General features: G+C 41.0%; 1 protein-coding gene across 2 annotated transcripts in view; it reads right to left on the reverse strand.

Annotated features, from left to right (window-relative positions):
- The window catches only part of Itga8 (integrin subunit alpha 8), a 181,397-nt gene that overhangs the window by 62,774 nt on the left and 91,838 nt on the right, over positions 1-26,785 (reverse strand). The window contains exons 14-21 of one of the 2 annotated variants that reach the window (XM_036188716.1): positions 22,231-22,264; positions 19,449-19,556; positions 13,706-13,761; positions 12,756-12,910; positions 11,195-11,332; positions 10,644-10,711; positions 9,027-9,174; positions 2,818-2,910 (exon numbers count right to left, since the gene is read on the reverse strand). In XM_036188716.1, coding sequence (XP_036044609.1) covers positions 2,818-2,910; positions 9,027-9,174; positions 10,644-10,711; positions 11,195-11,332; positions 12,756-12,910; positions 13,706-13,761; positions 19,449-19,556; positions 22,231-22,264 — 800 coding nt within the window. Of the gene's footprint in view, positions 1-2,817; positions 2,911-9,026; positions 9,175-10,643; positions 10,712-11,194; positions 11,333-12,755; positions 12,911-13,705; positions 13,762-19,448; positions 19,557-22,230; positions 22,277-26,785 lie in introns of both variants that reach the window. The other variant, XM_036188715.1, reaches the window with a different exon arrangement.

Raw genomic sequence — 26,785 nt, forward strand, 5'->3', positions numbered from 1 at the left:
TGCCTTTACATGCTGCTCCCTGGACGGCAGGCTGGCATATCCTTTCATCAGCCTTCTATGTCCCAGACTTCTCCTCTCTCTTTGTCCCACTTATACTTCCTGCCTGGCTACTGGCCAATCAGCGCTTTATTTATCAATCAATCATCCACAGCATGTGACACACACTTTTTCAGATATAACCATACACATAAATAAAATAAAATTTATAAATAATCATTATGTATTAACTAAAATATGCATGACAAAATATTAACTAAAATATTTTTGGCCTGTCTTTCTTTTTTTGGAGAAATTTGCAAGTTAAAAACTTTATCAGCATATGAAAACTATTTTATATCACTGACAACTACATGTAAACAACTTTTCTCTTTAAAAATCAGAAGTCAGACTTCTGATTACCAAATTGACAAGTTTAAATTTAAAATGTAAGTTACTTGAAAACTTTTTGTTTTAAATATTGGGCCTGGGATAATTATTCCTGGTGATTTATTTATTTGAATCTTTTTAAATACCAAGACTGCATTTCCATCTGCAATTTGCTCCACTCTGTGGACAGAGAGTGTTTTTTAAAATACAAAATGAAGAAGTGAGTGAATCAACATGTTTTATATACCAAAATGGAATGCAATAAAATTCGATGTGTTTGAGGGCATGAGGGGGCAAGATAAGAAACCAATTAGCTTTCTTCTACTAGGGACCCGGAGATAAATGAATCTAAACAGTTTACTTCCCTGCTTTCTCAAGATTATTTGCTGGTAAAACAGATTGATAGCCTCTCACATAAACACTTCCTCAGTTCAGACCACACTGCCATTTCCAGCCTTTTCTTGGTGTGGCACTGGTGGGCAGCTTTTAGTCTAGTTTTAGCCACAGTTATTGATACCTTTAGACTGTCTTTAGTCTAGACTTGACACTCTCAGTATGAAGGAGAATGAGGGACCCTATTTATAGACACTGACGTTGACACCCTCACGTCAAACTAGTTTCTTCTTGTCTGTTAGGTAAATGTCTTTATATTACATCAAGTGGTTGGATTTATTTCCTTGCAAACTAGCAAAAACAATTGCTAGTTTCTAGCTAAAAGGATTATAATGGGCAAATGTCCCACTCTGTCTTTCATATCTTCTTTTTAACATCCATCTGTTGTTCACTAGTTTTCATTCGAGTACTTTCTACAGCACTAAAGACCAGATAGAACATGGGCTTTGTGGTCAGGCCTGGTTGGAATCTTGGTTCTGCCTTTTATCATCAGTGTGACTCAAGACAGTATGTTTGACTTTTCCAGGCCAGAGTGTCCTTGTAGAAAATTGGTACGATGCAGAAAGATAACATTAAAGGAGTTATTCTCTAGTGATGGCCTTAGAACTCAGAGGCCATTCAGTCCATGAGAACTAACAGTAATCTGACTTGCACTAAAATATTTAAGTTAATGAATTAATTTTTTATACAAGAAGTAAGTTTACATGATTCCAGCTAGCCACATTTTTTAAATACCCAAGACCAGTGCAATAGTGTAAAGGGGTAAAACTATTATTTGAATTACACTATCCTGGAGTGAAAATTGGGAAGAGGTATTATTTAAGAAGTTGCAGATATGCAATTAAGTTTGTGAAACACTGAGATAAAGACTGATTTGCTAGAAGACTTATCAGCACCTGTGAAATCTAATCTTGGCCTTCCCCAGGGATTTGTAGGATAGGTAGCAGTGAGCCCAGAGCCCCCTTTAAAGGATGGCCAAGGGGCATCACTGTTTAGAGTCCACCTGGGAGTGTCCCCATGAAAACCTATGCAATCGTAAATTTTCACGAAGTTCTTTTCAAACAGGACATTTCACTGATGACAGAAACATCTAATTTTAAATAGAGGATTATGTAAGTTCTCTTTATTGTGATTTAATTATGTAACTTTTTTAGATTTCACATGCATGTCACATGTGTTCCGGTATTCACAGAGGCCAGAAGATGGTGTTGGACCTGCTGAAGCTACAGTTATAAATTGGTTATGAGCTATCCCATGGGGTGCTGGAAACTGACCTCTAATCCTCTGGAAGAAAGCAGCACTCTTACCCCTGAGCCGCCTCTCTACCCCTATTTTTCAAACACACACTTAGTAAAGATCACTTACAAACCAGAGCATGACTATTTTTAACATGAAAATTGTGTAGTATTAATCTGGGTGGCATATTGGAAAAGAGTTTTCTTTGCTAATGTTTTAAAATTATCCTCTACCTGCAATGGACAGAATGTCATAAAGCACAGGCTGGCCTTGAGCTCACGGTAGCTTGGGGGTGATCTTGGACTTCTGCTCCTCTTTCCATCAACTCTTGAGTGCTGGCATTACAAGGATGTGACTGCACTCTGGTTGGTTTACACGGTACTGGGGATGGAACCCCAGGTCTTTGTGTGTGCTAGGCAGGCGTGCTACCAAGTAAGCTACATTCTTAGCCCTCCAAAGCAGCTTATTTTATGGCTTTTTAACTGAATGTTGTAGTTTTAAAATAAAGTCTATATTAGAATTGAAAGAAAATAATCAAAGGCAAAAGTCTGAGGTACACATGTTGCCACTGACTTGCTGTGACTACAAGATGTGATGTGTGACATCTGTAGAGAAAGTGTGTGAAAGCATAGGTCTTCTTGTGGTTTTGACCCGCCATTATCACTCCACCTAGGTTAACATGCTAAATCCCTCTATGCTGGTAATTTCCTGGGCAATCTGTTTTAGCTGCTATTTGCTGGGTGCTAATTGGGGAGTTTTCCACCGGTCCACTATAAAATTCAATTAGTCAGAGATCAGTAAGGAATGCTGGTATCCTCTTACATTTGTTCCAGTCACCATTGGGTTCCCAAGGTCACACACCACCATCCTGGTCACGTTTTCCATCTTGTACTCACAGCTCAGTGGCCTCAGTCCCTACAACAGGAAAAGAACACCATTGTGGAGTTTAGAGGCAGAATGAATTCCATCCTGTCGCATGCAATGTGGGAGGCCTCAGAGCTCCCCTTGATTTCAAACACCTGTGTGGGTCATGCACAAAGTTAATCCAATTGGGTACCTTTGACTCAAGAGCAAAAACCAGAGGGAAAAAGTACAACTTACACCTTAGGGGAAATTGTGTAAACAGTTTTGTTGAGGAATAAGAGGTTCAAACAGTATTTAGGTGGACATTTTGTACTTTCCTGAATCTTAATGTTAGAACAGTAAGATGAAAAAGTGACCAAATATGAGCAAACAGATTTATTCCTTATATTACTACCACAAAAGTCAAACTATGGGGATGCACATAATTGTTATGTCTCCATGGCCATTTGTAGGGGAACTGTGTGGAACCCAGTTTTCTACACATCACAGAGGAAGTTTAAGGTGATGCCTTTGTTAGATCTTATATGTCAGATCCTTCAAATATTTAAGATGTAATTTAAAAAGTTAAGTTTTTAGGTTAGTATACAAAGGGATGAGTTTTGTTATGGTGTTTTCTTGATTTTTTTAAAAAAATATTTTATTTGTGTGTGTGTGTGTGTGTGTGTGTGTGTGTGTGTGTGTGTGTGTCTAAGCACACATTTGTTTAGGTGACTTTGAATGCCAGAAGAGGGTGTTGGATCCCTGGATTTGGAGTTACAGGCATGACATCATTGAATCCTTTCTCAGCCCTTATTGGGACATTTTTGTATCTATGTGCTATACATACATTGCTTGCAATAGTCCCCGGCTGTACCCTGTGTCCTCTGATTAATGTTTACAATTTGTGTTTAACTGGTTCTTCCTATTATACCCGTCTCTCTATACCCCATCTGGATTAGAATTTGTGAATACTCCAGCTTGAGGAGGTTCTTTTTCTCATCGGGTGACTCTCAGGGTTGGGCTGTTGACAACAGGACAGAGAAAGCATTCCTTGCAGCCTTCTGCCCTCTCAGTCCTATGGATGTCTTCCTAGGTGGGTGGAAATCTACCTTCACTCTCCATCCCAATTCTCTTTCCATCTTTCAAAACCTGATGGTGTATTTGACAACTTCTTTCATAACTCCATCGCTTCACTCTAAGTCATTCCATGCCTTCAAATTGTGGCCTGCCGCCTTCATCCCCTAAGATAATATATGGATAGCTTTTGCAACGGAGCACCCTTTGGGGAACTTCTAGGAAGTCAGGAGATGAAGTTTCGACTGTGACAATCACTTACTCATTTGCTAGTGTTGTTGGGATTTTATATTAGGAAACATTATGAGGTTTTCAAGGAAAAGCTTTAGAAATGTTTCCCTATTCCTTTCAACTTTATGGACACTTTCCCCACTTTCACCAACCCTCACCCAAACAAAACAAAACAAAACAAAACAAAACAACACAACTCTAGTATCTACATTAGGAACTCTATAATCAATGCATTTGAGACTGTATGCACTAGGAAGGCAGAGCTTCCAGACACTGACCCCATCTCAGTGTCTGGAGCAGAGTTTGCACAAATCATTGAGGAGGGCAGAAGCAGCTCACACATCATCTCCTAAAGAGGTGACTATAGTCATCACCCAGGTAGACATGCACGGTCTGATTAGTGGGTAAGAGTGGAGTGGCTGATACTTGGCTGAACTCGATTTAACACAAATTCTTTACAAATAGTCGACAGAGGTCATGGGGGTAACTGTCACAAAGGAGCTCAAAGGCATCTTTCCAAAGCTGGTAATTTCTTTATTCAAAGGTAGGTTTATTGGGTATTCATCTTTAGAACTCGTAACTAAGAGATGTTTCACACTGAGATTATTAATCATGAAAGCAAAACACAATTGAAAAGCTTTAGGAAGTATCCATGTTCCCTCTGGCTGTAACACAGAGATTTAGTTTCTTTAGTTAATATGTTTGACTTGCTTGAAGGTGGAAGGCCACATGCCCTTTTTTTTAAAATTTATTTTTAAATTAAAAATATTTATTTTACGTGTTATGAGTGTGTTGCCTATATGTATGTATATGTTCTGCTTGCCTGGTGCCCAAAGAGGCCAGGAGAAGCCATTAGATCCCCTGGAACTGGAGTTACAGTTAGTTTCAAGTTAACATATGGATGCTAGGAAACAAACCAAGTTCCTCAACAAGAGCAACAAGTGCTCTTACCTGCTCAGCCATCTTGCCAGTCCCAGCACGTATATTTGCCCAGCTTTCTACAAAGAGCTCTTTGACATCAATTGAAACATTTTTCTTCCCACATCCCCTCCACCCTCCTTTTTTCTTTCTTTTTTTAATCTTTAGTTCCTCTCTCTCTCTGATGAAAAGAGAAACCAGTTGTTTTTTTTTCTAGACATTGCTAGATGGTTTTTCTCAGTGGTTCCAGGGACATTTTTGCTCTAGTCCATTTATAGCTCTCAGAGCATTACTCACTACCCTATTCATTCACTGAAAATATTTATCTTGGATCTGCTACTTTACCAGGTAAACAAGACCTCGCACCCTTTTTGAATTTCTAACCATGGTAACAATTCTAACAGGTGAATTGTAGTAAGCAGTGGAAGCGAAATTACAGAAGAGTTCAGTGGGCTTTTTTTTTTTTGTTTGTTTGTTTTTTTTTTTTGGTTAGAAAGTAAATAGGATTTAAGGAAGGTATGCATACATATTTAAGCAATCAGAGAGGACATCCTGGAGGAGGCAGCATCTAACTAAGCTAATGGGGAAAGGGCTCATTGGTAGTTCAAAACAGGTGAGATCTGATTGGTTCTGCAATGCAACAGCCAAGTAACTTGAGCATGCTGCACACGTCTCCTTATTTATGAACTCTAGAACAAATTTGATTCTTCTCTACACGGTCAATATCATGATCCAGCAAATTCAATGCATGCAAGAGTTGAGAGCGGTACCCAGACCCCAACAACCATGCAGTATGTGTTGATAGTCTTCATTATTAGCCACCTGCAGTTGGTAGTAGGTCTTAATTGTTATGAAGATCTGGAAGGATAAATATAAAAAAAAATAAGGTCGCTAAAGAGGGCAAAGTTATAGAGCTAGTGTGTCAGGGAAGAGAGCACACTGGAAGGATGAACTGAACAGAAATTCAATCCAATTGGAATAGAGGAAATGGGGGTGAATGAGGGAACAACTAATAGGGAGGCTGAAGACACAGGAAGAAGTAAGAGCAGGAAGGATGGACCCTCTGAAGGATTTGACCCAGAGAGCAGTAAAGAACTCATGAGGACTTCAAGACAGAAAATAACGCAGTCATGCTTGTTAGAAGGATGGTTTCTGTGTAGCTAAGAGGCTGGAGGGGGAGATGGAAGAGGGGGCTGGAGGGGGAGATGGAAGAGGAGGCTGGAGGGGGAGATGGAAGAGGAGGCTGAAGGGGGAGATGGAAGAGGAGGCTGGAAGGGGAGGTGGAAGAGGGGGCTGGAGGGGGAGATGGAAGAGGAGGCTGGAGGGGGAGGTGGAAGAGGGGGCTGGAGGGGGAGATGGAAGAGGAGGCTGGAGGGGGAGGTGGAAGAGGAGGCTGGAGGGGGAGATGGAAAGGAGGCTGGAGGGGGAGGTGGGAGAGGGGGCTGGAGGGGGAGATGGGGAGATGGAAGAAGAGGCTGGAGGGGGAGATAGAAGAGGAGGCTGGAGGGGGAGATGGGGAGATGGAAGAGGAGGCTGGAAAGGGAGGTGGAAGAGGAGGCTGGAGGGGGAGATGGAAGAGGAGGCTGGAGGGGGAGATGGAAGAGGAGGGGAGGGGGAGATGGGAAGGTGGAAGAGGAGACAGGTAATGTTCTGGTCTAAGCTAAGTCAGCCTGGAAGAAGGCAGTGGGGATTTCAGTACTTGGAGAGGATGAGGACTAGGCAGATTTGGGGTTGACTTTAAGATGTAGATACCAGAAGCATGTGGGTACTACTCTCTGTGACAGAAAATGAGCCATGTGGATGTGGGAGAGTGAAGTCTAGTTGTAGAGATGGCAAAGGTAAGGTGGTTGCTGGGAGGAATTTGAGCGGGGGTGTAAGTGAGATGTCTCATGGAGATGAATAGGAGGAGAGTGCCCAATGGAGAGGGGAAGAAATAGAGAATTAGTTTTTGCATGGATACAGAGCTTCAGCTTGAGACAATGACAAGTTCTGGAGTTCAGCAGTGGTGATGGTCACACAACAATGTGTGTGCTATGCTTCGACATTTTCGCACTTAAACGTGGTTAAACTGGGTCAGAGAGGTGGCTTGGTACATTCAAGTGCTTCCTGCACAAATATGATGACCTGCGTTTGGGTTTCATCTCTTCAGCCTTCCTTCCCTTTTGCTCTCTTTGTTTGCAGAGGTTTTATTATCAGATGACATTTTCAATTCAGAATGGCCACTGAACACCATGGAGATGTTGGATGAGTGCTACACTTGCCCTGTTTTTATTTACTGAAAAACTTTAACAGAGAGACAAGCACAAAAACACCATAGTTAGGGGAAGGAGAAAATGGGAAGATTTTAGATCGTTCCTTGGAAACATCAGCATACCAAGGGATGCTGATGGTTGCAGTGGAGAGGGATAATGCCATGGTGACCGTGAATACTCTTGGGAAGAGCGGGGAGACTTTCCTTCCAAGTGTCCTCCCTGCTGATGAGGATGGATTTGAGAACTTCCACATCACTGTTTTAAATCACTCTATTGAGGTATAATTGACAGAAAAATCTTGGTATACATCTTGATGAATGTAGACACTTTAATCACTCCCTTTAGTAGAAATGTATAATGATTTTAAGTGTCAAAGATACTTGATTACTGTTTGGTTCATTTTTTTTAATTGAGAAAATAATTCAACTAAAACAAGAATCCATGAGAATAGACATGTAAATAGAGATTTTTTTGTCTCCTATTTTTCTTTTCCTTCTTTTCATTCCCTCCCTCTCTCCCTCCTTCCTTTTCTTCCTTCCTTCCTTCCTTCCTTCCTTCCTTCCTTCCTTCCTGACAGAGTCTATGTACAAGCTGGCCTTGAACTTGTGATCCTTCTGCTTCTCCCTCCCAAGTGCTAGATTACCAGGATGCTCATCCACACCAGGTTCTTTCCATACATTTTTAAAAGCTCTTACAATGACAACATTGCACCACATACATCACTTTCCATGACATTGCTCAATCATTAGGTTGTGAAAACCCCTTAGAGAATGTGGTCTTGAGAAAGTGGTAGACACATAATAAATTTTAGTTAAACAAATATATCAGCAAGCATTTATGGAGTGTCTATGCTATTCCTACTCCTGTGAAAGAATGTGAAGCTTAGTCTCTGCCCTTTATTGAATGTCTCACATATTTCTGAAATGGAAGACCTATCAATCTATCAAAGATTTATGACAATGTTTTTGGTTTGTTTGCTTGCTTATTTGTTTTGTTCTTTTTAGTTAGTTTAATATACAGCTCAGGCAGGTCTTCAACTCATGGATACATTTGCCTCAGCTTCCTAGCTTCTGTGATTACACATGTGCCCCACTGGCCTATTCAGAATGCTTTTCCAGACAAAGCAATTAAGAATACTACAGATTCCCAGGACACACTGAATGGGAAGAGTCGGGTTCTGGTAATGATCCAGGAGGCCATAGATAGCAATGGTACCTTTTCAATAAACAATGACATTGAGGACTGGCTCACCAGAAGAAACAGGCCCTTCTCTGGTCATAGTCCCAAAAATGTGGACTAAGAAGAAAGACAAATGAACTTGTTTCCTCTGCAGTTCCTGTTTAGGCTGTTATCAGTGCTCAGCAGGACTGCTTGGGCTCTTCTTCCATCACCAGTAATAAAAACCAGGCCTCCTGTGATCTGCTCAGAACGAACTCACAACAAGGCTTGCAAAGTCAGTGAGGAGAGGGGGTTAGTCTGGAAAGGAGTCAGCTGCTTCTCTGGCTAGTCTTTAGTCTGTCTTGCTTCACCTCCTGGGCTTGGGCTGAGTTATCTTTGCAGTGTCAACCAGGGACTCTACTATCTGTAGCCCATTTTCTCCCTGGCACATTGCTGTTATGAGCTGACAGAGGAAGACCCCATTCTGGTCTCTTTTGAGAGGAAAGTCTTAGCCTTGTTGATCAGACTTAATATTCACTTGGATTCATGCCTTACCTTATGGTTGCGCTCAACCCCAACATAGTCCGCTTCTTCAGGGATCATAACGAAGAGTTCAGCTTCATAGGCGCCTTCTCCTTCATTTCGTGCATTTATGATGAGCATGAGGTGATTTTCATCCCCGATAATTATCTGATGCTTATCTCTAAAAGTGCAGTTTAAAAAGAGTGATTATGCAACTCAACATCACTAGCTTCATGAATCTATTTTACAAATTTAAATAATGTGTGCCTGTAACCTAAGTACTCAGGAGACTGGGATGGGAGAATTGGAAGTTTCTACATAGCAACAGTCTGTCTCAAACAAATAAACAAACAAATAAACAAACACACACACATAGGAATAAAATAATGATTTAGGAGGAAAAAAAAGTCAAATGCAAGGCTAGGACTGAGAAAGAAGATAGCTGGTCAAGAAGATAAGAAGACTTAAGGGAACAATTTCTGAATGGGAAAGGGTGGGAAAATGTTCAATGATGTGCAAGCAACTATTTAACAATTTGTTCTAAAAAATAAAACCGATACATATCATTTGTGGATTCCAGTGCTGTGTCCTCCCTCTGTGACCAATTGGAAGCTATCAACACACTGACCAGTCGGCTAACAAAACTCCTGCAAACTTAACATTTGACTTCGGAGCCAGAGCTCCCAACTCCTTCATATCACTGAGAACACACATGAGGGAGAGAGCGAGCTGTGGGGAAAGAAAGAGGGCTTGTTTAGACAGGGAGAGAGGGAGACACACGGCAACGTGGATCGAAGAGGGGAAAACAGGCAGGCGTGATGGGGTCTCAAATGGCTGATAGAGCGCTCTGAAGTATTTTAAGGAAATTTTGTTCGCTTTGAACTCCAAATGAAACCAATATTTAGAAACGCCTCTTCCACCTTGGGGCCCCCCTCAAAGCTATTGCTTTTGACACTTAGTAAATTGTGAATGTTGGGGCAAGTCCCCTTGAGAGATTACCAAGCAGATTCCAAACACTGGCAGTGCAGGAGTTCCTGGGAGAGAGGAGTATGTACAGCCCACGTTTCCACCCAGGGGTGCCTCACCCCCTACTCCAATTTCTTTCCACAACATAACAGTGCAATTACCAGCTCCAGAGTCCGGGCTGCCATTACTGGCAGCTGTGAGGCCCTTTGATTCTCAGTTGATTCTCTGACACTTTCTGCTCGACTCCCTGGTGTGTCTTTTAAGTCCTCCCCCAAGTAAATTAAAATTAATTTTGTTTTGACAGTTTTAAGGAGGCCTTTGAGTCATGGGGTGCTGCAAAAACAAGTTTGGTTAAGGTGTGGACTGAACTGGCTTGTCTGAACCCTTTCTCACTTGACTGAGGTAGGTAAATATAACCTGAGCCACACCACACATGAGTTTACTTTCAACAAAAGCACTTTTGCCCCCCACTCTTGCTGAAAGATGAAATGGCCCAGGCAAGATCTCAGGGTGTGTGCCTTGACGCCAGTGACAGAGGACTGACCAGATCAGAGGCAAATCCAAAGTGGAATCATCCCCCCCTCCCCCTAGTTCTTGGAAGAATATATTTTCTCAAAAGGAGCTTTGAGTAAACACCCCATAGACCACCAGGTGTGATGCACGCGTTTATTTATTTAAACTTACGGTCTGGCTGACAGCTTCAGGTCGGGAACACATAGATTGTCTTCTCCACAGTCCACCAGGATGTGAGCCTGTGTTGAGCAAGTGAGGCATCAGAAAGAATCTGAGAAGATTCACATCGATCGGGTCCTTTCTCTGGAAGATTCTAAAGGATTCTATCAACTAAACCAAAGCTCTTGTTTCACGGCACAGGAGCCTGCCCAACTCTATACTCTGTGACGTTAAGTGACCTCTGATAGAGGCCATTTTCTAGACCGTTTGCAGTTTGTTCTGAAATGTCTGTAGATGATGCTAACTGGCACTGTTCTTAGGATTACTGCCTATATTGCTTTCATTGATGCTACATGGGAACAAATTAAATCTTGGTTGCACAAAGGGAACCAAGGCTTCCAAAGTCACAATGAGGAAACATGCTAGGAACATGCCCCTAAGGCTATATAACTCTGTGCACAGATGGGAATACAGGGGCTGGCTTTCATCTTCAGGGCACAGGAATGACTCTTTCCAGAGAATGGTAGAGAAAACGTCTTCAGACCTTTGCACCAAAGATTTACCTGCTCAGTAACTACGTTGTCCCTGTAGTGGTTCAATATTGGTTTCACTTCAAGGCCATCTTTAAAGGTGGAGTCATCCAAACTGTAGTTCAGGCTAATGTTGATTGGAGATAATTTATCTCGGAATTCAGTTTCATCCTAGGAAAAATAATCACCAGTTTATGCCCATGAAATGAATACAAATGAAATGTGACAAGCAGGCAACCCTGGACTCCCATCAGCATTAGTGAGTGACAATGTTCACTGCAACAGGCTGAATTGGGTGCTAATATATGTGGTCTGCACTAGCCAGCATAATTAAGATATGTTCAGTGATGAAGTCACCTACAGCTAAGGCTTCTCTGGGATACTCTAGAGCAATGGGAGTTAATGATTCTTTCACAGGAGTCACATATCAGGTATCCTACAGATCAGATATTTACTATACAATTCATAACAGTAGCAAAATTACAGTTATGAAGTAGCAACAAATTAATTTTTTGTGTGGGAGTCACACTGTATTAATGTATTGAAGCATTAAGAAGGTTGAGAACCACTGCTCTAGAGGAAATCTTCAGTTACCCAAGACCCCAACACCTGACACTGCATCAGTCAAGTCCCCAAGTAAAACATACACCATAGATGCCAGAGAACACCACGAGTCAGGATTTTTTGTTTGTTTTGGTGAAGTTGCCAGAAGGTTCTCTGGGACACAGAGGAAGACAACACTTTACTTCGTCTTCCCCTTTGTTGTTTCTTTTAAGTCGTTTCATGAACTTCAAAACACCTTCAGCACTTTTGAAGGTGTCTTGGATACAGAAACAGAAGTCCTCCTGGGGTGAGAAGAGAGCATGGGACGCTAAGTTCTAAGCATGCATCCAGCATCTTGCTTTTCAGCTGTGCTTCTCAAGGCCATACTAAGATGCAGGGCAGGAGGGCTATGTGCCTGGCTTCTCATTCTCAAGTGTAGTTAGGAACCCTTTGGTCCTTCCTAGGTTCTCTGTTAAATAATTCCCCAATGGGAAGAGAAGACACAGAAATACTGATCACTGGCTAACAACTGGCAGCATGGCAGTGGATAACTGGGTCCCAGACATTTTGAACTTTAAATTTCATGAGAATTTGTAAAAATGCATCACCTTTAAAAACACAATTACAAATTATTTTTCATGAGAGTTTGGTTGTCTTAATGTTTCCCCCAAGCTAGCTCTAAGTGCATCCTGATAAAAATCTAACAGGATGTACTCACATAGGATTAAAAAAACAATCAAATAAATGGTGTTGAACTTTTATGTATGGGGGAGGGGAGGCAGTTAAAAATGAAAGTAACCTGAGTTAAGTGCTATTATCAAGGTTCTGTCCAAAACAAAAAAGAAGCCTTAGAAATTAATAGCAACAAATCATTGGGTTATTTGAAGTCAGGGTCAGCAAGAAGTATTCAACCTTCAACTAGAGTTTCCTCCCAGGAAAATGAAAATAGACAGGTGGAGTCTGTGGCAAGTGTGATGGTTAAGGAGATAGAAATAGTTGGAGTTGGAATTTGAATGTGAGAAGCCCCAAAAGGGATTTCGAAAAATCTTACTCGAAGGTAAACGATAAAATCCCGGCAGTGGGGGGATTTCTGCTGTTTCATCACAATGGGGAAGGTGAGATGGGACTGGTGGTTATGGAGGAAGAGCGTCCGCTTGATGGCTCCTTTTTGCTTCAGGAAATCTAGCTGCACCTCGGCCACCAGGGCTAAAGGACAGACGGGATAAACAAAGTCACAGGAGGAAAAGCATTGGGCTAACACAGAGCTGGCGGGGGTAGGGACTCATGACAAGTTGCTTATTCAGGAAAACTTTTTCTTTTCATAGTTGGAGCAAACAACATAAGTTGAAGGAGTATTAAAAAATACTGCCCAATATGTAACTGTTTTGAGGCTTTGCATGCATGTGTGGTGTATGTGTGTCCACATGCTCATGTGTTTATATGTGCATGTTTGTGTATGTGTGAGTATGTGTGCATGTGTGGAAACCAGAGGTTGACACTGGATGTCTTACTTGATTACCCCCACCCACTTAGTTTTTGAGATAGGGTCTCTCGAGGAGTCTGGAGCTCATCAGTTTGGCTAGAGTGGCTGATCAGTGAGGTCCAGGGAGTGCCTGTCTCTACCTCTCCAGCACTCGGGTTACAGAGCCATCTGACATATTTGGCTTTTATACAGTACTGAGGGTCCAAACTTAGGTCCACATGCTTGCACAGCAAATACTTTACAACCAAGCTATGTCCCCAGCCCATATTTTGTAACTTGAATATATGTATGTATATATATGTGTGTGTGTGTATGGATATGTATAAAAAGTATCACTTTTCCAATTATTTCTTTTATGGCTAATGCCCATGATTAAAATAGTATTAATTAGACAATTTAAAAATATACAATAGACATTTGAGTTTTAATAAAGGGCCCTTTAGTTTTCTAATGTTTGTGAATAGAAATATGTCATGTTTTCTTTGCATAGGATAGCATAAAAAGGAAAATATGCTCACCTATTGTATTTGAAAGGCTCTGGCCTGCTATAGATGCACAGACTCTTAAAGAAAAGCTGTGGGAAAACAATAGTCAGTAATTTGTTGGTTAGTAGAGTTCTGAATCTGAGATAGGAATCTGATACCCTCCTTGCAGATAAAATGAACATATCATTTCCTTCTATACATTAATTCTATACACGTGTGTGCACATATCCCTCCCCCCCCCACACTTCCACCAGCTTGACACAATACTAATACAATTGACACAGGTAGCCTTTGCATGCGGAGTCAAATCCTTGAAAACATTGCTAGAGACCCAATCATTGATTAACACTCCACTATTTATGCAGTGAGTACACGTGAAGACCTTCCTTATGCCATGGAGTAAAGAACGGGGCAGCACAGTGCGGGAAAGGCAATGGAGAAGAGCTAAAGCATGGCTCCACTTGAGACACTTGAAAATTTTCTGTGTGACTAGAGCTCCCAGAAAGATGAGGCCAGCTGGTTTGATTGATGGGTGGCGAACAGGGCTTTGAAGTCATGGTAAGGCCTGTGAATTAAATCTTAAGCATGAAACAGCAGGCTGGTCTTAACATCAGTCAGCCACACTGCTGGGAGGAGACTGGAACTCGGCACCTTGCAAGGAGAGAGAGAGTGATGGAGGGAGAGAGAGAAAGTTAAAGTGGCTGACTCAAGCCAACTGTACACAGTGATACGGGAATAAAGGCAGTGACAACTGAATCCAAGACACTTTGTAATTTTGTCTTCAGCATGCACTAACCACCATCCAAGAAATGTTTGTGGAGATTGTCCCGTGACCTGAACTTGGCTATAGACTGGATGGAAAATACCCACTTGTTTCCTCTTGACTTTATCAAATATTCGCACCTCCCTCCTGAAATAGTCTAACAGCCAGGGTTGTAGTCAGGACCTATGAGCATTGATAAGAAAGTAAAAGACAGGAGAGAATAGTTGATTTGCTGACAGTCTTAAAGATTTTACTTATAAAATTCTAGTATGATTTGAGTATTTCTATGGAATTCAAAAGAAGTAAATACTCTCCAATCATGCTTAAATTAGATGTCAGCGTCCTGTGTCAAACGTAACAAAAATGTGTCACATCTGGGATTCATCTATCCCTGTGACCTCAGTCAATGTCTCCCTTCAGGGTAAGTAATTCGCCACACACCATTTAGCCAAAAGTTTCCTGAGATGTCTGTGCTATTACCAGTGTTTATAGCACTTCCCCAGAGAAATCACAAACTGCAGCCCACTTCTCCTTCAATTAGAATTATTCACGGAAGGTGGGCAGGAAATTACAACTTTAAATTTTCTGAATTTTTCCCCCATGCCCAGCTTTCCCATAAGCATTTGGTATGTGTTACCATTGTCCACTGGCCGATGTTTTACTCACAGTTTATCAGCATAGACAGAGCTTTGGCAAAATAAATCCACATTTATGGTGAAATTATCAATATATAAAATTTGAATGGACTTACATACAATAATTGCTTTATACAATGTGAAGCAATAAAACTTTCACCAAGGAGTAAGTTACAGCTATGAAAATGGATGTTGAGTCTTTGGTAAGAAGGAATTTGATAAATGATGTTGTCAGCTGAAGGCTTTATCTTAGTTTGTAAATTATGTCAGAGTACATTTATATTTCTTTCTTAGTTCTCCTTTTCTGTTACTTCAATATCATTAACAATTGGAGGAGTTTAACTTTCATTCAAATTTAATATAACTGCTATAGCCTGCTGAAATATTGCTAGTAGCATTCCAACTTGAACCTAGCAGGTTAAAGATGGCTCCAGTTAAAATACCTTTTCTAAGTGGCAGCTTTTTTATAGTTCTGTTCTAAACTAAAAAGAAAACTTCAAAATTCTACAGCAGTAGATGACCATATTCATCCTAGATATGGGAAGATATTTGTTATCTCTATCTACAGATATGCAGTGAGGAACCAGCTCTGTTCTCAGGTCAATACAGAATCATGAATTGTGTCAGGCAAAACTGAAATATGACCTAATGAAATATAAGTGAAATATAATTTCAAGCTATGATTTATGTTCAAATTCAGCAAAGCTCATTGGTCTCAACATTTTTGATTGGAAAAAAAAATGAAACAAAGCCAAACACAAACTACATGAAATCAACTGAGAGCTCTCATTGCATGCATCGACATGAATCTGTTGGCAGACAGGCTGTTATCCACAGAAGGCAGGATAGACACAACATGATCCTCACACTATTTGCCCCCCGCAAGCCAGTGAATAAGGAGCTTGTGGTATAACTCTGCTCATGGTAGTGTATAGTGAGAAATGAGATAAATGTGAAATCTGATTTCAAAATACAAAGCCAGATGTGGGAGATGCTAGTTGGTCCAGGGCTTGCTCTACAAGCATGAGGACCTGGATTTGAATCACCAGCATCCAAAGCACACAGGCACAACAGCAGTCATCCCAGTGCTGGGTTTGAGAGTAGGGAAGAGATACAGAGACAGGTGACTCTAGAGCAGTAGTTCTCAACCTGTGGATCAAGAGCCCCTTAGCGGTCAAATGACCCTTTCACATGGGTCTCATATCAGATATCCTGTATATTCAGTATTTACATTATGATTCATAGCAACAGCAAAATTACAGTTACGAAGGAGCAATGGAAATAATTTTATGGTTGGGGTCACTACAGCATGAGGAACTGTATTAAAGAGTTGCAGCAATAGGAAGGTTGAGGACCACTGCTCTAGGGTTTATGGCTAGCCAGGGTAGCCTATTTGATGAGATCAAGGTTCAGTGAGAGTCTCTGCCTCAAAACTAAAATGGACATTGATTAAGGAATAAACCTGATATCAACCTGTGGCCTCCACACACCTGTGTGCACATACCCATATATATACACCATATATACCACACACTCACCACACATGCACAAAATAACAAAGTACAAAGCAAACAGTCACTATTTCTAATTTATGTATGTATGTATGTATGTATGTATGCATGTATGTATGTATGTACGTCCATATATGTACTTGATGTGTGTGTGTGTTGGGGAGCACACATGCCATGGAGCTCATGTGGAGACCAGAGGACAATTTTGTAGAATTGATTTTCTTCCCACCTTTGCTCAGGTTCTGAGGATTGAACTCAAGTCCCAAGGCTTGTGTGGCAAGTGCCTTTACCAGTTGACCCATCTCATTGGCCAAACTATTACCAATTCAACTCTGCTTTAATGATAATTTTATGTGATGTCATTCATATTTGAAAAAAAAACCCTTTTTTCAGATTGGAGAAGTAGATAGTTTGTTTTATGATTATAAAACAGAAAAACATCAGTAGTTTTTCTCATTAATAACCAATTATCTTAATATTTAGCATGCTGAATTTCACTTCCTTTTTTCTAACTGAGAAATGCCAACAGCAGATATTTTATAAAACCAGACAGCTGTCTGAAGATCTCGGAAATCCACAGGGAAGGAAGTGAGGAATGCTTTGTGACTGGAGTTTGCTGAAGGGTCGATCTACAGTACAAGCTCATGCCAAATCAGGCCAATGTCATAGCAAAGGTGCCTCAAGCACTCTGGGTAAACTGCATGGAACATTTCTGCAGGAGTCAGCTGTTTGCTTCCTGTCTTGAGTCTGGTTGGTTGGTTGAGGATCTGAGGGTAGAACCCAGGGCACTCTACTACTGAGATATACCCTCAATCCCCAACTTTGTCTTTCAATACTCTGAAACACATGAAAACTTTTGCACTTGAAAATTAAGTATCGGGGTTGGGGATTTAGCTCAGTGGTAGAGCGCTTGGCTAGCAACCACAAGGCCCTGGGTTCAGTCCTCAGCTCTGACAAAAAGGAAAAAAAAAAAAGAAAAGAAAATTAAGTATCTTCAGAAAAGGATACAATAGACTTAAGTAACAATAATAGGATAGAATTAAGCAACTGTAGTATAATTTGTCTATAGAACAAATTACATTTTATCTTAGTAACATGACTCCAATCAAAAAGAAATGGCTGGTGAAGGAAAAAGTATTAGCCAACAGGCTATTGGCAGTTGGTGGCAGCTTGGATGAAAGTAGCTTTTCCTCAGCAGTGTGAACACTGGTGGGTTTCCAGTGCCCTGATGGATGACACTATCCATGCACATGCATAAATCAGCAGCACTAATTAGACAGAGTGGGTTAAATAAATAACTACAGAAGAAGTACATTGAGTTGTGAGGGAGGGGTGATAAGGGTCCTTGGAGGATTGGGAATGGAGTGAGGGTGGATATGATCAAGATATAGTCTATACATGTATGAAAATTTTCAAAGATAAAATTTTTTTTTCCTGAACAAAAGTAAATAGTCCTATATTCTTTTTAAAAAGACTCCAATCTCTTTTTTAAATCCATAAAACTAAAATTCTTTAGGAGAAAAACCATTTATTTCAAAATATACACATTCTATACTGGAGTGTTGCCATCATGCTTAACAGACTGCAGTGTGGAACCCGGGTTTTGAAGGTGTGAACAGAGGGCTCCTTGGAGAATATTAGAGTCTGAATGCTCACAGCCAAGCGGCACTCACAGTTCATTTAGTGCTCACTTAATCACGCCAGGCAATGGGGAAATGCTGGCTCTCTCACATTCTCTCAGATCAGGTTTTCATTATACCATTTTATGGTTTAAAACCATTTTAAAGTTTGCTCAGGGCATTTCCCAACTACTTTCAAAGGCAGTTAAAGGAGAAGACCAGCCTTCCCACACAGGGAACCCCTCACAATAGGATGTTTGCCAAAGAATTCTTCAGGAACCTGGAACTCTCTGCCCTCCACCCCTGTAGGTTTGATTCCCATAGGAACTCCTGTCAAAAGGCCATCAACACATGCTAAGATGTGCTATAAATAGCTTCTCGGGGTCAAGGCTGGTTTGTTCTTTATTCTGATATTTTCAAGAACTCAACAGTCACCCTGGAAAAAACAAGGTGAATCTCAAAGACCTTTGTTGATTTTCCAGAGGAAATGCCCTGGTACCATGGGCCAACACAATGTCTTCTGCTATCTGGGATCCCTACACTAACAAATAAACTGGTACTTTTTCTTGGGATGTGTTATAACCCAGTTCCATTTTGTCATTTCATGTGACAGGCATAAGTCAAAAGCTAGATAAGCCATGTCTCCTGCTGTCCTTTTATCCTTGTAATATCATGGCCACAAGAACAGGTCAGTGTACAAAAATCTCCTTTTTTATAACATTGACCTTCTGTCCAGTCATACATGCCAAGTTACAAAACTGCTATTTTTAGCACATGGAACTAAGTAATCCAGACTAGTTTGTTTATTTTAAAAAAGAGAGACACGATAGATTTCAAAAGTGATATCCACAATATATGCAAAAGTTAGAGTCAAGATATTTTGGTGTGTTTTTGGTTTGGCTAACATTTAGTGTGCCAAGAAGTCTGTTTAACTGGGAATTTCCCAAGTGTTTTGGTCTTTTTAAATCTGAGAGCCTGTAGGTTAGAGTACAGGCCTTTGTCTAAGCCCACAGTCAGAGCTCAGCATCCCATCAGCATTCCTCTGCAAAGACTGGGTCTCTGCTGCTCAGTCTTGGTCTGTAGTCCAGCAATCTGAACACCCTCTTGAAGATTTGTATGTATATTCAGTATGCATGACCTCAGGCCCTACCCCAGACTTTCTACACCCAAATCTGCATTTTTTAAAATAAATAAGATCTAGGTGATCTGACCCCATGTTAGAATGTGTGTATTACTGGGCTAACTTACCAGGCTACAGGTGTTGGCAATTCTGGAATCAGGCAAGTTTTATTTTCAAGGTTGATAATCATCGGGTGCAGCAGGAGCTGGGCATCCACTGTTACAACTGGCCTTGCTCTGTTGGGAGAAAGCCGGAGCATGAGTGGAACTCAGGAATAATGGAGGGGATCTTTCCCTTATTAAAGGATCTCTTCTTCCACAGGTCATTGCCAACATACCCAGCCTTGCATGGTGAATTCTGCTCTTGGCATGAACAAGTGGGCACCATACTCAGAGGACCCCCTCTAACCCATCTGAGAGCAGAGAGCTCTGAACAAAGGATGCTGGAGGCCTATCAAGCACATTACATCCATTGACCTGATTTCTTTATGGAGTAGACTCACTATACTGTGATAATACAGTGTGATTATAACATAGCTCCATGATTTTCTGGGAGCCCTATGTCCATATTTGAGGAGACATATTTTATTTAAAGATTTATTTTATTTATATTTATATATATGTACACATGCTGGTGACTATGGAATCCAGAGAGGGCTTCAGATGTTCTGGAGCTGGAGTTTTGGGTAGTTGTGAACCATCCTATATGGACTATGGAAACTAAACTTGAGTCTTCTGCAGGAACAGCAAGCTCTCTTAACTATTAGCTACCTCTTCAACCCCAAGACACATCTACTCACAATAAGTACTTAAAGCTTTTGAATTTTGTTGGCTCATTGATAATTTTTCAACTTGATTGGTAATTTCCTAGCTAAGCTTTGCAGATTTAAGAACACACAAAAGTGGGTTTATAGAACAATTCTGAACTTCACCCCAAGAAATGGTTCTTAATCCTGTCTGCACAATGTGATCACTCAGGGAACTTTCAAACAAACACTATGCCCAGACATCATTGTCGGTCAATGGAACTAGAACATCTGGGGTAAGGCCCAGGGTTGGAATTTTAAACACATTCTCAGGCAATTCTAATAGTCGAATCTGAGGTGAGGAATGAATGTGAATGCCATTGAGGCCATCCTAGAGAGGGTAACAAGACAAGAGAGTAGTAAATCATAGAGCAGGAAAGTGGAACAGCTTTGGAAGCTTTGTTATAAGAGATACTAGCTGGGAGCCAAAGTTTCCAGAATTAACTGTACACTGATGCTATGTTGAATAGGGTTCTTCTGACAGACAGAGGGAGGGTCATGTCTAGGGGCCAAATGCTGTGCAAACAGTTTCATGATAACAACATGGGGGCCACTGGGATTTTTTTTTTTTTTTACAAGCTTCTTGATGTTATCTGTACTGTATTATTTTATTTTCAAAATTGTATTATCTCCAGTTCTGGGGGTGGGGGATCTGATGATAAAAAGGTATTAGGCATGGGAAAGATTTGCTGTGGCAATCACCTTTGAGAAGAAAGGGGAGTGAGTGGAGGAAGTGGGGTGATAATTCCCTCAAGGATGAAGAAGATTTTGGCATGGACATTGGGTGTCCTTGGGCAGAATCGCCTGTGACAGGATTGTCTCCAAGGACCAATATGCATTTATGTCCTTGTGCCAGCAATAAGCTGGAGCAGATCATGGAAAATATGAGATTAGCAAAGAGCTGTGGTGGATTTGGAGTGTGGCAGACAGAGCAGGGTTCTTGGTCATATAAATTTATGGCCATAAGAAGCTTAAGCCTCACACTTCAGAGGTGCTGGAAGTTTCAGCTCTCTGATTCTCTATATCCTAAGTGGGAAGAGCTGGTACAAACCAGTCCCTGATGCATTTATATTGGGGCTGAGGAAGAAAAGCTGGTTTGAGGGAAGCTAACCTTAGGGTCTTGTCTGGGAGCCTTAGCATCACATGCCCAGGACACCTGCACATGCCAGTCTGTATTCATGCATTCACATAGGACTTTGTCTTGAAATCCTGACCCAGTTCACTGGATTCATATTAAACAGTTTAAGAAAGCTCAACTACCTAACCAGCTATTACTCAGCATAATTTGCATTCAGATTCTCATTGAATTCTTTGGACACAAGTAATCTCATAAGATAAGTATTGATAGTCCAGTTTATAGATGAGAACCAGAGGCTTAGAAGGCTATAGGACAGTGATTTTCAACCTGTGGGTCACAACTCCCTGGGTAAACCTCTATTTCCAATTATTTGTAACAGTAGCAAATTAACAGTTATGAAGTAGCAACAAAAATAATTTTATGGTTGCAGGTCACCACAACATGAGCAACCGTATTAAAGAGTCACAGCATTAGGAAGGTTGAAACCCACTGCGACAGGGGTTTCCCCGAAATTACAGAACAGTTAGTGTGTGGAAGGGTCAGCTTCTGATCCCAGGTCTGTTGCATTAATGCTGCAGAGGGCTTGCTTCTGGAGGGGACGACTCCTGGCATGTTCTATTCCCTAACTTCTTGTCCACACTTGGATGTAAGTGTGAGGGTAAATAGCCACATTCTCCCTGCCACAATTCTGTCCTACATATATGGACACTTATGATTCCCAAAGCATAGGTAGTCCAAGGTCAGATCCATCTAAAACATGGGTCATTTTCTGATTTGATGAGTTTAATACCTTATTTAATGTCAGTTATATTAGTAGGAGCTGGAGGTTTGCTCACAAAGTAAGAGAATAAAAATATGTAGAAATGAGAGAAAGGTGAAAAACACACCCAGAATTTTAAAAAAGACAGAGAAGCATTCTCCAGAATTAATAGGTGATATAGGTCTTTGGAGTCTTAAAGACAAGACTACCCACATAAGGAAAATGTATTTAAAGCAGAAGAATATTTGCAAACCAGCAACCACATACCTGTAGACAGCTACTTTGCCTTTTCCAAATGCTCCTACAAGTAAATCTTAAAAAAAAAAGGCAAAATCAAAATACATGCATAAGTTTTTAGAAGTAATTGACCTAATAAGCACTTTTAATCCCCAAACCCCAGATTAGAAATGCCCTCTCAACTTGAAACTTTTGGGGCGCCAACCTGATGCTATGAGTGGAGAACTCCATACTGTTTTATGCACAAAACTATTAAAAAAAATTCTTTATACAATTACCATCAGGCTGCATGTTTAAGGTATGTAAAAAATGTAAATGCATTTTGTGTTTATGCTTGGGTCCAACCTCTAAGATTGCTCACTATGTACAGGCAAATATTTCACAACCAGAAAATAAAATAAGCAGAATCTTAAAGACTTCTGGTCCTGAGTGTTTCTAGGAAGGGTGGCTCAGCCTTATCTACACTAATCTCAAAGTCTGAAGCAGCATGCAGGACACCCCAGGGTTCCAGCTACACGGTGAGAACCATAAAAACAAAAGAAGAATTCACACTGCTCTTAAGATGATTTGGAAGAGTGTGGGGCTTTGGTGTAATGACAATATGGCACAGAAATGAGTGACTTTCAAATACCTTCTGTTTCAGACATGCTTGCAAACTCACCATGGTATCATTTCCCCCATCCTCTAGATTCACGGCAGATGACCCAGGCAAAGGCAAAGGGAAAAAGTACAAGCTGAGAACTGACTGTAAGCCTGATCTATTATATGTGCTGGCTTAGTTCTCCCATTCCAAGGACAACCCTGGGCAGCAAGGATCATTGCCTGCAAAGTAGCACATTCTGGGTGTCATTCTGAGACCACCACCACCCCACCTTGCCAGAGAGTGCAGTTAATAAGTATTCTTTTGTTGAAGTAGCCCATACCGTATGAAATAACTGAAATATTATCCTGATGATCTTCAGTGACAATAGCAACAGTAAATAGCACACAGACAAACCCAATATTTTAAGAAAAATTCTTTCTAATTTCCAAAAGTTCTTTGACTTCTAAGATGAAATTTGAAAGTTAACCAGCAGTAAACTTACAGAGACATACACTGAATATTAAGATGACTACATTATAAACTTATTGACATTCCCATGACCAGGTCAGAGGTAGATCTGAGTGAGAGCAATAGTGAAATCTTGGACTCTTTGAGGGGACAAACTATCTCACTGATTTGCCTGGGAGGAAAAGTCTGTCTCCATCTGATTTAAAGTGGTAATTTTTGGTGGGAAGACACAAACTTAGAAATGGCTACATCTACAGAACGTACAGAGAATGGACTTGGGCGGAACAAGGGCTGTAGAACGAAACATACACAGTTCAAACTATAATTGGTTAATTCTAGTAAAAGAGAAGGGTAAGTAGGGGGATGAAGAATCGTCTCGTAGAGCCATGTGCAGGATGATAGAGGAATTAAATTAGTGCAAAGGGATTTCACAGCAAAAGACTCAGTGCCACGCTGTCTTGTCAGTCATCTTTCTGTATGGTTCTTTCTCTCAGGTTTACCCCTGGGAACAGCATTAGACACTTAGGGCTGGGAGCTGGAACTGAGCAGTAGACATGCAGCTTCCCTGTCCAAGTGGAGTCACTTGGAGGGGTGTCCCTCCCTGTGCCCCTGGATGTCACCAGCCAGAGAAAGCCATGCCTGCCTACAGTGGCATCCAGATTTGTGACTCTCCTCTTGGCATCCATCCTCTCTGAGTTTTCCTTCATCCTTTCCATATCAATATTTCACAGGCTAATCCTCCAACACACAATTTGTTTTCTAATTCTTGGCTTAATGTCTTCTTGGGGAAAACTCAGTCTAAGATACAATAATTCTCATTAGATATTTTCTCTTAAGAAATGGGCACAAACACCTCCAAGAACAAAAGTTTGGGCAAACCCTTTCTGTTTTGGAAGTACAGAGTCTGGAATAGGAGACTCAGGATTTGACTCTGAGGCACTGTGCATACTATTGTTTGAGAAAGCCAAACACAAGCCATCTAAAGAGAGCTGTGTCTATAGAATTAAAGGAACCACTGAAAAGGGGGCTGCAGCTTAGCCGGCTTCTGCCTCAAGTCACTGAAGCTGGATGCCTATACTCCTAAGTCTTCCAGTTCTAAAAATCATCTCAGTGATGTATATTAGAATTTCGGCTTCTCTGACTATTTTCAGATGTATTCTTCATTACATGTGCCTCCTAGGGGATATTAGTGCTTTTTTTTTTTTTTCCCTATCACCAGAACATGAACTCTTCTGGGTAATCATGGGCTCCAAACCTGAGATGAGTGTAACAAGGGTGGCCTCACTTGAATCTGCATCTGTTGCCATGACAGCAGATGGACAGCTCTGTTACACAAACTAATTCAAGAGGAATTGTGGGCTTTGTTCTTGGCACTAAGTAAAGAGAAGTATTTATATCCAAATATTGGACCTTGTAGTAAAAGAGATGAATTTTAAAATTTTATTTGGAGGGTCTTAATGGATAAGAGTCCCTTGCTTCACAAGCATGAGGACCTGAGATTGAATTCCCAGCACCATGTTAAAAGCCAGACATTATTCTGTATACTTGTATCCCAGAAATGGAGGACAGAGACAGGTGGATCCAAAGAACTCAGTGACCTATCAGCTTACACTTAGTGAGAAGGCCGTAAAATGGACAGCAATAGAGGAAGAAACCCAGTGTCCTCTTCTGGCCTTTTCATGGTCATGTATGAGCATTACCACCCATACACACACATATTACAGACACACATTACACACACACACACACACACACACACACACACACACACACACACAAGAGGGGGATTATCTGATTAAGAAAAAGTGAAAGGACATGAGATTATAAACCCTTACAGGGCAGGAATCTTTGAGTTTGCATAGCCAAAGGCTTCATGCAATAGGATGGGTTAAAATAAATGAAAACGGAAAGAAACCTTTGCTTCTGTGGCATAGTGCCAGGTACAAAGTCAAGGCCCACAACCTCCTGCTAACTAAGAGACAAAGTGTGACTATGATCATATTCTAAGGGTGAGCAGCATGAAAACTTGCATCAGTTAATGGGAACCAGAGGGGAATTCTGCCGGATGAAGCGTGAGCATGTGCACACATCCTCCCAAGTCTAGACAGTGAACAGAGGCTCCGTCACAGTCAGATTGTCATTAGTGCTAAGAATCCCAGAGACTAACTCCTACCATGACAAAGAAGAGGATCATCCCTTTGGGCACTGTAATTCCTCTGCTTCAGGGAGGGGATTTTCCAACTCTGGAAAAATAAAACTAATAGGCAAAATAGGCCCCAGTTTTCTTTGTAAGAATGTAGTCACAGTTATTATGAGGACAAGAAAATGGTTATCTACCACAAAAGTATGCTTGTCTGATGAGACCCCATAAGTATTATGGGGTATATGCCTACTGGAAAGGCCAAGGCATTTATGCTCAGAATCTCAAGTTGGGCAGATCTCTTTAAGGGAGGAGAAGCTGGTTACATTTCTAACTAATCTGTCTTTCTAAAAGCTGGGACAGGTTTTGATAAGCATCATGCAGATTCTCCCTTTTTCTCTCTGCTTCTCTCTCTAAATTGTATAGATATAGGATGGATGTTCGTGTGGGCATCCACTTACATATCTATATATCCTTTATGAACCCAGAAATATGTTTGTGTGTATATACATATTTGTGTATGTATATGTGCATGCACAAATATATGTGCACATCCAGAAACAATACTTTTAAAGTACTCTTACATATCCCTGATTAGGTGGGAGTCAGCTTTATTTCTCACCAGCACCTTTGTTTAGGCATTGAAATGATAATATGGAGACAAAGTAATTTTGCTGCTGATCTGTGGGTCCCTAACTGGATACACTTCTCCCCACTCCCTCACTTTCCAATAAGAGGTCTTTTACTATGAGCTCAAGCTCACTTCCTCCTGTTAGTAAATGTCTCAAAGGCAAATCTGAAAACAAACAAATGTTGCTTTTCTCCACACAGACACGTTAGCTGTTTTTGTTTTCTTTTGTTTTTCTGGAAGAAATAACTGGCAACTGAAATCGTCTCTTTCCACTCAATCAGAAAAATGTTCTCTGGGTGCCTCAGGCCTTTGTCATGGCCTCACTGGAGTGGGGTTGGTTTTCCTCTGGATGGAAAGACAGGGAGGTCTTGAGGAAACAAAAGGAGGACTCAGCACAGATACAGGATCCTAAAAGGTGAAGTCAGCAGAGCTGTGCTATGCCTATGTCGTTGTTATTTTTAAAGAAGGAGGAAGTACTCAGCTTTTCAAAGGAATGTTCTCGCTGCAGGCTGACTTCACTCACAAGGAAGGGAATCTTAGAGCTGAAACTTTGTTCTAGCTTGGCTTCATTTGGTGTGTGTGCCTGAGGTTTGGGTCAGGTGGGGAGCACGCAGTGAGAAAGAGAGGAGACTTCTCAGGGACAAAGAGAGGTGGCAATGTCCTTCTAAGCCTTCATCTAGGGTCATTTCCATGGGAAGTCTCTGTCACCCATACACCTATACTCTCTAAGTTCAGGCAGCCTTTCTCACCTGCCACCTCCCTT

The sequence above is a fragment of the Onychomys torridus genome, chromosome 5 (assembly GCF_903995425.1).
Source record: "Onychomys torridus chromosome 5, mOncTor1.1, whole genome shotgun sequence".
In the NCBI taxonomy this organism is placed as follows: domain Eukaryota; kingdom Metazoa; phylum Chordata; class Mammalia; order Rodentia; family Cricetidae; genus Onychomys; species Onychomys torridus.